The sequence below is a fragment of the Vicugna pacos genome, chromosome 26 (assembly GCF_048564905.1).
Source record: "Vicugna pacos chromosome 26, VicPac4, whole genome shotgun sequence".
In the NCBI taxonomy this organism is placed as follows: domain Eukaryota; kingdom Metazoa; phylum Chordata; class Mammalia; order Artiodactyla; family Camelidae; genus Vicugna; species Vicugna pacos.
Window position 1 is genome coordinate 16,800,717 of NC_133012.1, and position 12,655 is coordinate 16,813,371.

The following is a 12,655-nucleotide window of genomic DNA, read 5'->3' on the forward strand; positions in this document are numbered from 1 at the left end:
ACGAACTTTGGCCTGTACACTCCTGTATCTGCTCACTCTTGTGACTGCATACTCCTGGGCCTGTACAACCCTGGGCCTTCTCTCTCCTGGGCCTGCCCCAGTTCGGCCGGCACTCTCCTGGAGCTGCACACTCCTGGGCCTGACCTATCGTACGCCTGCACAGTCCTGGATCTGCACACTTCTGGACCTGCTCCCTCCTGTGCCATCACCCTTCTGGGACTGCACACTTGTGCGCCTGCACACCCCTGTGCCTGACACACCTGGGCCTGCACGCTTCTCGGCCTGCACACTCCTCTTGTCTGCACACTCCTGGGCCTCACCTATCCTACGCCTGCACAGTCCTGGATCTGCACACTTCTGGGCCTGCTCCCTCCTGTGCCATCACACTTCTGGGACTGCACACTTGTGCGCCTGCACACTCCTGTGCCTGACACACCTGGGCCTGTACGCTCCTGGGCCTGTACACTCCTGGGCCAGCCCTGGCCTGGGCCTGAATACTAATGGGCCTGCACACTCCTGGGACTGTACCCTCCTGGGCCAGCACACTCCTCTGTCTGCACACTCCTGGGCCTGCACAACCCAGAGCCTGCGCACACCTGGGCTGAACACTCCTGTGCCAGTACACTCGTGTGCCTGCTCCCTCCCGTGTCTGCACATTCCTGGGCCTGTACAGTCCTGGGTCTGCACACTCTTTGGCCTGCACACTCCTTGGCCTGTTCCGTATTGTGTCTGCACACTACTGGGTCGGCACACCCTAGAGCCTGCACACTCCTGGACTTGTACACTCCTGGGCCTGCCCTGGCCTGGGCCTGCACACTAATAGGCCTGACACTCCTGGGAATGCACACTCCTGGGCCTGCACACTCCTCTGTCTGCACACTCCTGGGCCTGCCCCATTTGGCCCTGCCCTCTCCTGTGACGGCCCTCACCTGTCCTGCACACACCTGGGCCTGAACACTACAGGCCCTGCACACATCTGGCCCTCTACCCTCCAGGGCCTGCCTTCTACTGGGACCGAACAATCCCTCGTCTGCACACTCCTGGGGCCTGCACGCTCCTGGGCCTTTCCGTGCCTGGGCCTGCCCCCAATTCGGCTGGCCCTCTCCTGGACCTGCACACTCTTGGGCCTGCACACTCCTGGGACTGCACACTCCTGGGACTGCACTCTCCTTGGCCTGCACACTCTTGGGCCTTCTTCCTCCCGTGCCTGCACACTCATAGGCCTGTTCCAACCTGTGCCGGCACACCTCTGGGTCTGCACACTACTGTGATGCATACTCCTGGGCCTGCACACTCCTGGACTTGTACACTCCTGGGCCTGCCCACTAATGGGCCTGCACACTCCTGGAAATGTACCATCCTGGGCCTGCACACTCCTCTGTCTGCACACTCCTAGGCCTGCACACTCCTGGGCCTGCACATCCCAGAGCCTGCACACACCTGGGCCTCTACACTCCTGGGCCAGTACACTCGAGTACCTGCTCTACCCCGTGTTTGCACACCCCTGAGACTGCACAGTCCCAGGTCTGCACACTCTTTGGCCTGCACACTCCTAGGCCTGTTCCGTCTTGTGTCTGCAGACCTCTGGGGCTGCACACTCCAGGGCCTACACACACCTGGGCCTGCACGAATCTGGGCCTGTTCACTCCTGGGCCTGCACACTCCTGTCTCTGCACACTCCTGGCCTTGGATACTCCTGGGACAGTACACTCCTGGGACTGACCTGCCCTGGGCCTGCACTCTCCTGGCCCTGGACAAGCTTCTGTCTGCACACACCTGGGGCTGCACACTCCTGGGCCTGCACACTCCTGGGCCTGCCCTCTCCTGGGCCTACACTCTCCTTGGCCTGCACACTCCTGGGCCTGCTCCCTCCTGTGCCGGCACACTCCTGGGCCTACTCCCACTTGTGCCTGCACACTCCTAGGCCTGTTCCCACCTGTGCCGGCACACTCCTGGGACTACACACTCCTATGTCTGCACACCCCTGGGCCTGCACACTCCTGGACCTGTACACTCTTGGGCCTGCACAATAATGGGCCTGCACACTCCTGGAAATGCACCCTCCTGGGCCTGCACACTCCTCTGTCTGCACACTACTAGGCCTGCACACTCCAGGGCCTGCTGACTTCTGTGTCTGCACACTCTTGGGCCTGCCTTCTCCTGGGCCCGCACAATCCCTCGTCTGCACACTCCTGGGCCTGTACGTTCCTGGGCCTTTCCTCGCCTGGGCCGCCCCCAATTAGACCCGCCCTCTCCTTGACCTGCACACTCCTGGGCCTGCACACTCCTGGGCATGCCCTCTCTTCGGCCTGTACACTCCTGGACCTGCACACTCCTGGACTTGTACACACCTGGGCCTGCCCTGGCCTGGGCCTGCACACTAATGGGCCTGAACACTCCTGTGCCTGCACACTCCTGGGCCTTTCCTTGCCTGCACCTGCCCCCAATTTGGCAGAACCCGGTCCCAGTATCCATCCAACCTGCAGGGGACTGTGTGGGAATCACACAAGGATGTGTGACCAGAAGGCAAAAAAAAAGCAGGGAGCCACTGTGGGGCAGCGCACCCTAGAGGCCTAGATGGGGCACTGGGCCTGAATCTGACATGACAGAACGACCTAGGAGGTCGCATGCCAGAATGGACGATATCAGAGTTGTGTTTAATTTCAACCCGCCGACAGGGAGCTGGGAAGCAGGCGGCAAGGAGGGTGACTTTCCCCAGATCCCAGGGCAGACCCCGGCCTGTGTGGGGTGTGCCCTGCTCCCCACAAGCCCTCTGTGGGGCCCTTCCTTTGCTGAGTCTGTGCATGAGCTCCCTGTGATGCCAGCCCGCAGAGGTGACAGGTGCAGTAGGTGTTTGTGGTTCTAGAGACATGATGGCTTTCCTAGGAAGCAGGGTCCTGAATGATCCCCACTGGGCCAATGGGGGATTGGGGAGACCCTGAGAAGCAGGTGGCTTGTCCAGGGTGACAGCACTGCTGGCGGGGGAGCCGGGTCTGAACCCAGCTGTGTCGTCAGAGCTGTGACCCTGGCTGCATCCAGGCCTCCCCAGGGCAATAGGAGGGGCCGAGTTGGTGTCACTGGGTGGACATGGCATGGGGTGGGAAGTGAGCCATCAGCAGCCCAGAGAGGCCCTTGGGGAGCTTTGTGTAAGGAGGAAGCTTGGGGAAGGGGACCCCAGGAAGTGACCTCACTTCCCTGGCAACAGAGCCCAACAGAACTTGGGACCCAGGTCACCAGGCACCCGCTGTGTAGAGAAGGACACTTCTCAACTGACTTGGCTGGTGAACTCAGCTCAGCTCAGACATGTTTTGTTGCATCCCAAGATCCCGAGGTCGCGGCCCCCGGAAAGCCCGCAGCAACGGCCTTTGCCAACAGTGCCGACAGTGGGTCGGGTCTCACCCCAGGCGCCTCTGGCCTTTTGGCCAGAGGGACCGAAAGGTAACACAGGGAGGCCCAGGGCAGGCCCGCCCAGGCCGGGTCACCACTCAGACCCCACCCGGGTGGCCCCACGGCCCCTTCCTGACTGGTGGCGGTGGGGCAGTCATGTTGGGGGGGGGTCCTGCCTCAAGCAAGAGCAGGCTGAGGAAGGGTCAGAGGCCTGGGGGGCCGATCACGTCCCCAGCCTGGGTCCAAGTGGGCTGGCTGGGATGTGGAGAACCGGGGCAGGGCCCTGCTGCCCGAGGTGGCGCCCATGCCCTAGGGTGTGTCTCTTGCCTCCCGGGTGACTGAGATGACCAAGGTCCCAGTCGGATCTGGCAGCAGAGGGTCGAGTGGGGCAGAAGCAGGAGTGGTCCTGGCCGGGCAGGGCTCTGAGACCTCCGGACCGGGCCGGCTGCCGGTCACTGTCATTGCAGAGCCAGACACCGCAGGATCCGGGGAACCAGGACACTCATGCCACCTCTCCAAGTGAGGGGCTGGTGTGCCACACTGTGGAAGGCCAGCACAGGCTCCAGAAGAGTCTGGGTATGAAGGGCTCCCCACCACCACGGCCTCCTGCCCAGACATCGCCCAGGTCTCTCCCCAGGATCTTGCCCAGGGCTGAGGGGCAGCTCAGCACCCCCGGCTCTGACCTGGAGCACCGTGCCCACCTCCTGGGGATTCAGGTAGAGGACCAGGAGCCCCCCGAAGCAGAGCCCAAAGGTGAGAAGGGCGGGGCCGGTGTGGGTGTGTAGGTGAGGGAGGGCGGAGGGCTGGGCCACACAGGGAGGCATCCCCAAAGTCTGTAGTTGGGACCAGAGCAAAGACTGGCCTCAGACCACCTGTCTGGAAGAATTCAGTCACAGAACAAGTGCCTGTGGGCACTTGCTCAGTGGGAGCTGCCTGCAAAGCTCTGGGAAGATTTCTGTCCTTGAAAAGGCACGTGGAAAGGGAGGCATGTGGGTACCTTTTTCCAGGTTGTGCCTGAGCAGAACCACTAGACTTAAAGCTCTCTCCACGTCCAACAGTTACAGGTCCAGAGCAGGCAGAGGCAGGGGAAGACGCCAGAAAACAAAAACAGGACCACCAGGGTCCAGCACGAGACCGCGAACACCCTCCAGCTGCTCCTGCTGAACATGAAGATCCTGCTGCTCCAGCTGCATATGAAGAGCCTGCCGCTCCTGCTGATCTTGCCACTCCCGAAGAGCCTGCAGCTCCTACTGATCTTGCCGCTCCTGAACAGCCTGCAGCTCCTGAAGAGCCCGCCGCTCCTGAAGCGCCTGCCATTCCTGCTGATCTAGCTGCTCCTGAAGAGCCTGCTGCTCCTGCTCATCTAGCCGCTCCTGAACAGCCTGCAGCTCCTGAAAAGCCTGCAGCTCCTGAAGAGCCTGCCGCTCCTGCTGATCTTGCCACTCCTGAAGAGCCTGCTGCTCCTGCTGCTCTAGCCGCTCCTGAAGAGCCCGCCACTCCTGAAGAACCTGCCGCTCCTGCTGATCTAGCCGCTCCTGAAGAGCCCGCCATTCCTGCTGATCAAGCCGCTCCTGAAGAGCCTGCCGCTTCTGCTGATCTAGCCGCTCCTGAAGAGCCTGCCGCTCCTGAAGAGCCCGCCGATCCTGAAGAGCCTGCTGTTCCTGCTGATCTAGCCGCTCCTGAAGCGCCTGCCATTCCTGCTGATCTAGCCACTCCTGAAGAGCCCGCTGCTCCTGCTAATCTAGCCGCTCCTGAACAGCCTGCAGCTCCTGAAGAGCCTGCCGCTCCTGCTGATCTTGCCACTCCTGAAGAGCCTGCCGCTCCTGCTGCTCTAGCCGCTCCTGAAGAGCCCGCCACTCCTGAAGAACCTGCCGCTCCTGCTGATCTAGCCGCTCCTGAAGAGCCTGCCGCTCCTGCTGATCTTGCCACTCCTGAAGACCCTGCAGCTCCTGCTGATCTTGCCACTCCTGAAGAGCCTGCAGCTCCTGCTGATCTTGCCGCTCCTGAAGAGCCCGCCGCTCCTGCTGATCTTGCCACTCCTGAAGAGCCTGCAGCTCCTGCTGATCTTGCCGCTCCTGAACAGCCTGCAGCTACTGAAGAGCCCGACGCTCCTGAAGAACCTGCCGCTCCTGCAGATCTAGCCGCTCCTGAAGAGCCCGCCATTCCTGCTGATCTAGCCGCTCCTGAAGCGCCTGCCGCTCCTGCTGATCTAGCCACTCCAGAAGAGCCCGCTGCTCCTGATCATCTAGCCGCTCCAGAACAGCCTGCAGCTCTTGAAAAGCCTGCAGCTCCTGAAGAGCCTGCCGCTCCTGCTGCTCTAGCCGCTCCTGAAGAGCCCGCTGCTCCTGCTGATCTAGCCGCTCCTGAAGAGCCCGCCGCTCCTGAAGAGCCCGCCGGTCCTGCTGATCTAGCCGCTCCTGAAGAGCCTGAAGCTCCTGAAGAGCCTGCCGCTCCTGCTGATCTTGCCACCCCTGAAGAGCCTGCAGCTCCTGCTGATCTTGCCGCTCCTGAAGAGCCCGCCGCTCCTGAAGAACCTGCCGTTCCTGCTGATCTAGCCGCTCCTGAAGAGCCTGCCGCTCCTGCTGATCTTGCTGCTCCTGAAAAGCCTGCAGATCCTGCACCTGCACCTGCGCCGCTGGGCAGTGGAGAACCATTTCGGGCATCATCACCCCTTAGGGCTGAGCCCCCTCTGCCCCCTCCTACACCTTCTCCAAAATCCCAACATGTATCCCCTCCCCTACCCGAAGTTGACTTCCCTACCCCTGAATTTGCTTTTGTTTTCTTCTTCTTTAGTTTAGTTTATTTGTTTTACATCATTTATGGCATTCTATAATTTTCCATTTCCCACTTCCTTTAATAAAATACAGATTTTTTCCCTTTTAAACTGCATTTCAGGAACATTAAGTGCATTCCCATGCTGTCCGACCATCACTACCATGTAGTTTTATGCTATTTATGCCCGTGAAGTACATCCCACCACGGCCTCAAACCCCTCATCTGAGGACGGACTGATGCCTGAAATGGTGGGAGATGACAGGTGTGGGCACGTTGCTGGGATCAGAGTTGATCCCAGGGAACCCACTGTATTGATGGGCAGCAGGTTCAGTGTCCAGGTGCTCTGTTCCGGGGAGGGCGGCTAGAGATGTGCAGAGTCCCCTCCCAGCGGTCCCCGTGCCTGTGTTGGGAACTGACCATCAAGGGGGGCCTGGTGAATGAACCGGACGCTAGAAAGGGACACCCCTAACTCCCCCAATTTGGAAGGCGGGGCTCCTTCTCCCTGCTGAGTGATGTGGCAACTGAGAATATCACACCCCCCACGCCCTAGCAGAAACTTCTCCTCTCACAGAGCCCACCCTCCCATGGGTCCCACTTTCCCCTGAACCCAGAGGCAGAGCCCCTCTGCCAGACAAGGGATGGGTAGGAGGGGTGGCTGCAACCTTACGGGAGTGGGCGTGCACCGTGCTTGACCCCTGAGCTCCCAGCTGTGCAGCAGAGGCCCAGGGAGGACTTGCCAGGGAGGGCCGCAGGGCAGGGGCAGGGCTGAGTTCTGCATGAATCCTGACTATGCGGGGGCCGAGGGACCTGGTTTTGAGCCACGTCCTGGGTCTGGGCACGATGCCTTGTGATCCCACAAGGGAGACCTCTCTGCTCTCATTGTTCAGATGGGAAGACTTGAGCCTGCCCACCTGAAGCGACGCCCTGCTTCCCCAATTGGGGAGGAGGCTGAGTTGGACTGGGCCCCACAATCTTCAAGGAAGATTGCTCTCCCCAAGGTTGGCTCTCTGGGTATAAACCTGGGCAAGGGAGTCCTGACTACCCCCTGCGCCTGCTCTGTGCTGGTAACCTCAGTACACAGAAGCCTTGAGTCTCAGTCCACCCAGGAACCAAACGTTCACCCGCCTACAGCAGAGACAACTGAGGCTCAAAGAGGAAGGTCTGCCCTGGAGATGGTGTGGAGGCCCAAGTCTCAGAAGACAGGTGAAGCCAGGGTCTCAAGGATACTGCACAAACAGGACTTCACTCTGAACTGGGAATGTTGTGGAAAGACCCTGGGGGCCAGGGTGGAGGAGATGGGAAGCAGACCAGAGCCCGGGGGAAGGCAGGGAGCCCCAGGAATGCCTCCATGCCCTCGGCACAGGGCAGGGGAGCAGCTCTGAAGATATGACAGCCGAGGCTGCCCAGGGGGCCTTCATCACTACCACTTTGCTCGGATGACCTCAACAGCCCCATGACCACACCCATTTGACAGATGCAGACAGACACCAAGTTAGCCACCAGGCTGACAAGGAGAGGAGCTGGGATCAAATCCAGGATCAGATTCCAAGTGCTCCGCTCGCTGGCCCCAGACTAAGCCTGCCTGCCAAAACCGACCCCAGGGCCTCCCGCCTGGCACTCTATATATACCTCAGTGGGCTCCCCTGCTGAGCCATCCCATCCCATCCCATCACACTGAGACAAAAGCACAGAGGCCTGGGGTCCAGGAGACAGGACTGGTAGCAGGGCCAGGGTGGGCACGTTCTGCCCACCCCCCTTTGCTGCCCCAGCCCAGGTGTCAAGTGGAAGCCTGACTGACGTGGAAACTGGCAGTGGGTGGGAGAGACAGGATGCCCCTTAGTTTCCCTGGCAACTGCTGCAGAACTGAGTCTTTCAGGATAAATTCAAGTTAGGCCTCAGCTGCTGAAACACCCATTATTTCAAGGCTGGTTACCTTGGTGACCCAGGTGGTGAGGACGTGGTGGGAGGAGGGGGTGGAGAGGCCAGGCAGGGGGCCACCGGCTCAGAGGACAGGCTGACCCTCAGACCTAGACATGACCCTGGTCACACACTGAGCCTTGAATTTCATCACAGACTGACCTCGGGTCCTGACACAGGGTGCCTGGCCCTTATCACAGACGAGCCCTGTTCCTGGTCCCAGACCGCCACCTGAGCTTGGCCGCGCAACCACCACGGAGGGACACTCAGCGAGTGGTGACTGCTACTTCTGTTATCATTGCTGTGCCGTTAACGTGCGTCCCACTCACAGCTGACACCTAACGAATGTCATTCAGACTAGCGTAACCGCAATGGGGGACTGTTCGCAAGGACTCCTGGGGCCCACAGTGCTCGGCAGAGGCTCGCAGGACCCCCTCTGCTGGGTGGCCACAGGGCTCCTGGGCTGGGTGGGCTGTGAGGGGGCAGCAGAGGAGTGGGCAAGGCTGGGGGGTGGGCTGCCCCTCCAGGCCCAGAAGGAAGCAGCCATTCTCCCCCGGCTCAACGCCCCCTCTGTCTGGAAGCCTCACTTTCATCTCATTACCTGATAAACTGAGCAAATGAACGGCAGCCAGGCAGCCTTGGCCACCCAGGAGACAGGGCACACGGTCAGGGGGCTCCCAGCCTCCTTCCCACCCTGGCGCCCCAGCCTGCAGGCTATGGCCTCTCTGGCCCACGGGGCCTCAGTCGGCCGGGATGAGGGCCCTGGGAGAGGCCCGCATCCTGCTAGGCCTTCCTGCTTCCTGGGCAGAGCTCTCCCCAGCCCAGCAGGTGAGGCAGCAGAGGCAGTGGGTCCGCCCCTGTCCATTCCTGCCCTGTCCTCGCCCACCAGGCCGGTTCCCCAGGCATCCAGGCCGTACTCCACGACCTGTGAAGTTAGGGCGTGTCCTGGGGCATGGAGTTCCTCCTCAGCCCAGTACATGGATGTGCAAATGAGGACCACAGGGGACAGGACAGCTCTCTGAATTCCCCCACCCAGTCCCCAGTCCCCTCCACCCTAGCCCCCATGGGTCCTGACTTGGGCCATCTGTCCAGAGGCAGGCAAACGCAGAGAAGACTACCATGAGAGGGAGAGGGATACAGAGCTAAGAGGCCAGGAGAGCAGGAGAGCAGCTGCAGAGGTGCAGCCAGGCAGGGACAGAGGTGGAGGACAGGGGACAGTTGCTCAGGCCCAACAAACACTTCCCACTTGAGCCTGCACATTCCTGGGCCTGCACACTGCTGGGCCTGCACAAACCTGGGCCTGCACGAACCTGGGACTCTTGACAGCCGTGCCTGCCCTCTCCTAGGCATTCACACTCCTGGAACTGCACACTCATTGGCCTGCACCCACCTGGAGCTGCACAATCATGAGCCTGCACATACTTGGGCCTGCACCCTGCTGGGCCTGCACATTTCTGGGCCTGCCTTCTCCTGGGCCCGCACAATCCCTCATCTGCACACTCCTGGGCCTGGACATTCCTGGGCCTGCAGAGTACTGGGCCTGTATACCCCTGGGCCTGCACACTCCTGTCTCTGCACACTCCGGGTTCTGCACACTCCTCGGTCTGTATACTCCTGGGCCTGTACACACCTGGGCCTGCACACTCCTCTGTCTGCACACTCCTGGGCCAGCACACCCATGGAACTGCACACTCTGGTGTCTTCACACTCCTGGGCCTGCACGCTCCTGGGCCTTTCCTCACCTGGGCCTGCCCCCAGTTCGGCCCGCCCTCTCCTGGACCTGCACACTCTTGGGCCTGCACACTCCTGGGCCTGCACACTCCTGTCTCTGCACACTCCGGGGTCTGCACACTCCTCGGTCTGTATACTCCTGGGCCTGTACACTCATGGGCCTGCCGTGGCCTTGGCCTGCACGCTCCTGGTCCTGCACACACCTCTGTCTGCACACTCCTGGGCCTGCATACCCCTGCATCTTCACACTCCTGGGCCTGCACAACCCAGAGCCTGCACAGATCTGGGCCTCTACACACCTGGGCCAGTACACACGTGTGCTTGCTCCCCCCCGTGTCTGCAAACTCCTGGGACTGCACATTCCTGGGTCTGCACACACCTTGGCCTGCACACTCATGGGCCTGTTCCGTCTTGTGTCTGCATACCTCTGGGCCTGCACACTCCAGGGCCTGCACACACCTGGGCCTGCACGAACCTGGGCCTCTTGACTCCTGGGCCTGCCCTTTCCTAGGCCTGCCCACTCCTGTGCCTACACATTCCTGGGCCTGCACACTCCTGGACCTGTACACTCCTGGGCGTGCCCTGGCATGGGCCTGCACACAAATGGGCCTGCACTCTCCAGGGACTGCACCCTCCTGGGCCTGCACACTCCTCTGTCTGCACACTCCTGGGCCTGCCCCAAATTGCCCTGCCCTCTCCTGTGACGGCCCTCACAAGTCCTGCACACTCCTAGGCCTGCACACTCGTGTACCTCCTCCCTCCTGTGCCTGCACACTCCTGGCCATGTACACTCATGGGCCTGCCCTCTGCATGGCGTGCACGGTCCTAGGACTCCCCATTCCTGCGCCTGGACACCCTTGGGCCTGCCCTCTCCTGGGCCTGCACACTCTGGGGCCTGCCCTCACCTGGTTCTGCACACTACTGGGACTGTACACCCCTGGACCTGTACACTGCTGTGCCTTCCCTGGTCTGGGCCTTCCCTGGCCTGGGCCTGAAAACTACTGGGCCTGAAAACTGCTGGAACTGCACACTCATTGGCCTGCAAACTCCAGGACCTGCACAACCTTGGGCTTGAACACACCTGGGCCTGTATACTCCTGGGCCTGCACACTCCTGTCTCTGCACACTGTGGTGTTTGCACACGCCTGGGCCTGCACGAACGTGGGCCTGTACACTCCTGGGCCTGCACACACCTGAGTCTGCACACTCCGGGGTCTGCACACTCCTCGGTCTGTATACTCCTGGGTTGTACACTCCTGGGCCTGACCTGGCCTGGGCCTGCACGCTCCTGGGCCTGCACACTCCTCTGTCTGCACACTTCTGGGCATGCACAACCCTAGACCCTATACTCCTGGGCCTGCGCATCCCAGAGCCTGAACACACCTGGGCCTCTATACTCCTGGGCCACTACTCTCATGTGCCTGCTCCGCCCCGTGTCTACACACTCCTGGCACTGCACAGTCCTGGACCTGCACACTCCTGGGCCTGCCCTGGCCTGGGCCTGCACACTAATGGGCCTACACACACCTAGGAATGCACCCTCCTGGGCCTGCACACTCCTCTGTCTGCACACTCGTGGGCCTTCCCTGGTCTGGGCCTTCCCTGGCCTGGGCCTGCAAACTACTGGGCCTGCAAACTCCTGGAACTGCACACTCATTGGCCTGCACACTCCAGGACCTGCACAATCTTGGGCTTGAACACACCTAGGCCTGTATACTCCTGGACCTGCACACTCCTGTCTTGCACACTCTGGTGTTTGCACACGCCTGGGCCTGCACGAACTTTGGCCTGTACACACCTGGGCCTGCACACTCCTGTATCTGCTCACTTCTGAGACTGCATACACCTGGGCCTGCAAACTCCTGGGCCTGTACACTCCTGGGCCTGAACACTCCTGGACCTGTACACTCCTGGGCATGCCCTGGCCTGGGCCTGCACACTAATGGTGCTACACCCACCTAGGAATGCACACTCATGGGCCTGCACACTCCTGGGCCTGCCGACTCCTGAGCCTGCATTCTCCTGGTCCTTTCCTCGCCTGGGCCACCACCTATTAGGCCCGCCCTCTCTTTGACGTGCACACGCCTGGGCCTGCTCACTCCTCTGTCTGCACACCCCTGCGCCTTGACACCCCTGGACCTGCACACTCCGGGGCCTGCGCATCCCATGGCCTGCACACACCTGGGCCTCTACACTCCTGGGCCAGTACAGTCATGTGCCTGTTCCGCCCCGTGTCTGCACACTCTTGGGACCGCACAGTCCTGGCTATGCACACTCCTTGGCCTGCAGACTCCTAGGCCTGTTCGACTTCTGTCTGCACACCTCTGGGCCTGCACACTACAGGGCCTGCACATACCTGGGCCTGCACGAACCTGGGCCTCTTCACTGCTGGTCCTGCCCTCTCCTAGGCCTGCACACTCCTGGAACTGTACACTCATGGGCCTGCACACTCCTGGACCTGAACAATCTTGAGCCTGCACAATCCTGGGCCTGTACGCTCCTGGGCCTGCACACTCCTGTGCCTGCCCTCTCTTGGCCCTGCACTCTCCTTGGCCTGCACACTCCTGGCCTGTTCCCTCCTGTGCCGGCACACTCCTGGGACTGCACACTCCTGGGCCTGCCCTGGCCTGGGCCTGCACCCTCCTCTGTCTGCACACTCCTGGGACTGCACAGCCCTGAGCCTGTACACTCCTGGACCTGCACACTTCTGTCTCTGCACACTCTGGTGTCTGCACACTCCTGGACATGCACACTCCTGGGCCTGTACACTCCTAGGCCTGCCTTATCCTGGCCCTGGACACTCTTCTGTCTGCACACTCCTGGGGCTGCACACTCTTGGGCCTGC

At 61.3% G+C, this 12,655-nt stretch overlaps 2 protein-coding genes across 2 annotated transcripts in view; one reads left to right on the forward strand and one right to left on the reverse strand.

Annotated features, from left to right (window-relative positions):
- LOC140689400 (uncharacterized) overlaps positions 1–12,655 on the reverse strand; it is a 106,362-nt gene that overhangs the window by 57,282 nt on the left and 36,425 nt on the right. The gene's annotated exons all lie outside the window — the stretch shown is intronic.
- On the forward strand, positions 3,031–6,462 carry LOC140689564 (uncharacterized). Its single transcript, XM_072950606.1, has 3 exons — positions 3,031–3,438; positions 3,855–4,140; positions 4,446–6,462. Exons 1-3 carry the CDS (start codon positions 3,304–3,306, stop codon positions 6,218–6,220), a joined length of 2,196 nt encoding a protein of 731 aa, XP_072806707.1. The 5' UTR covers positions 3,031–3,303; the 3' UTR covers positions 6,221–6,462.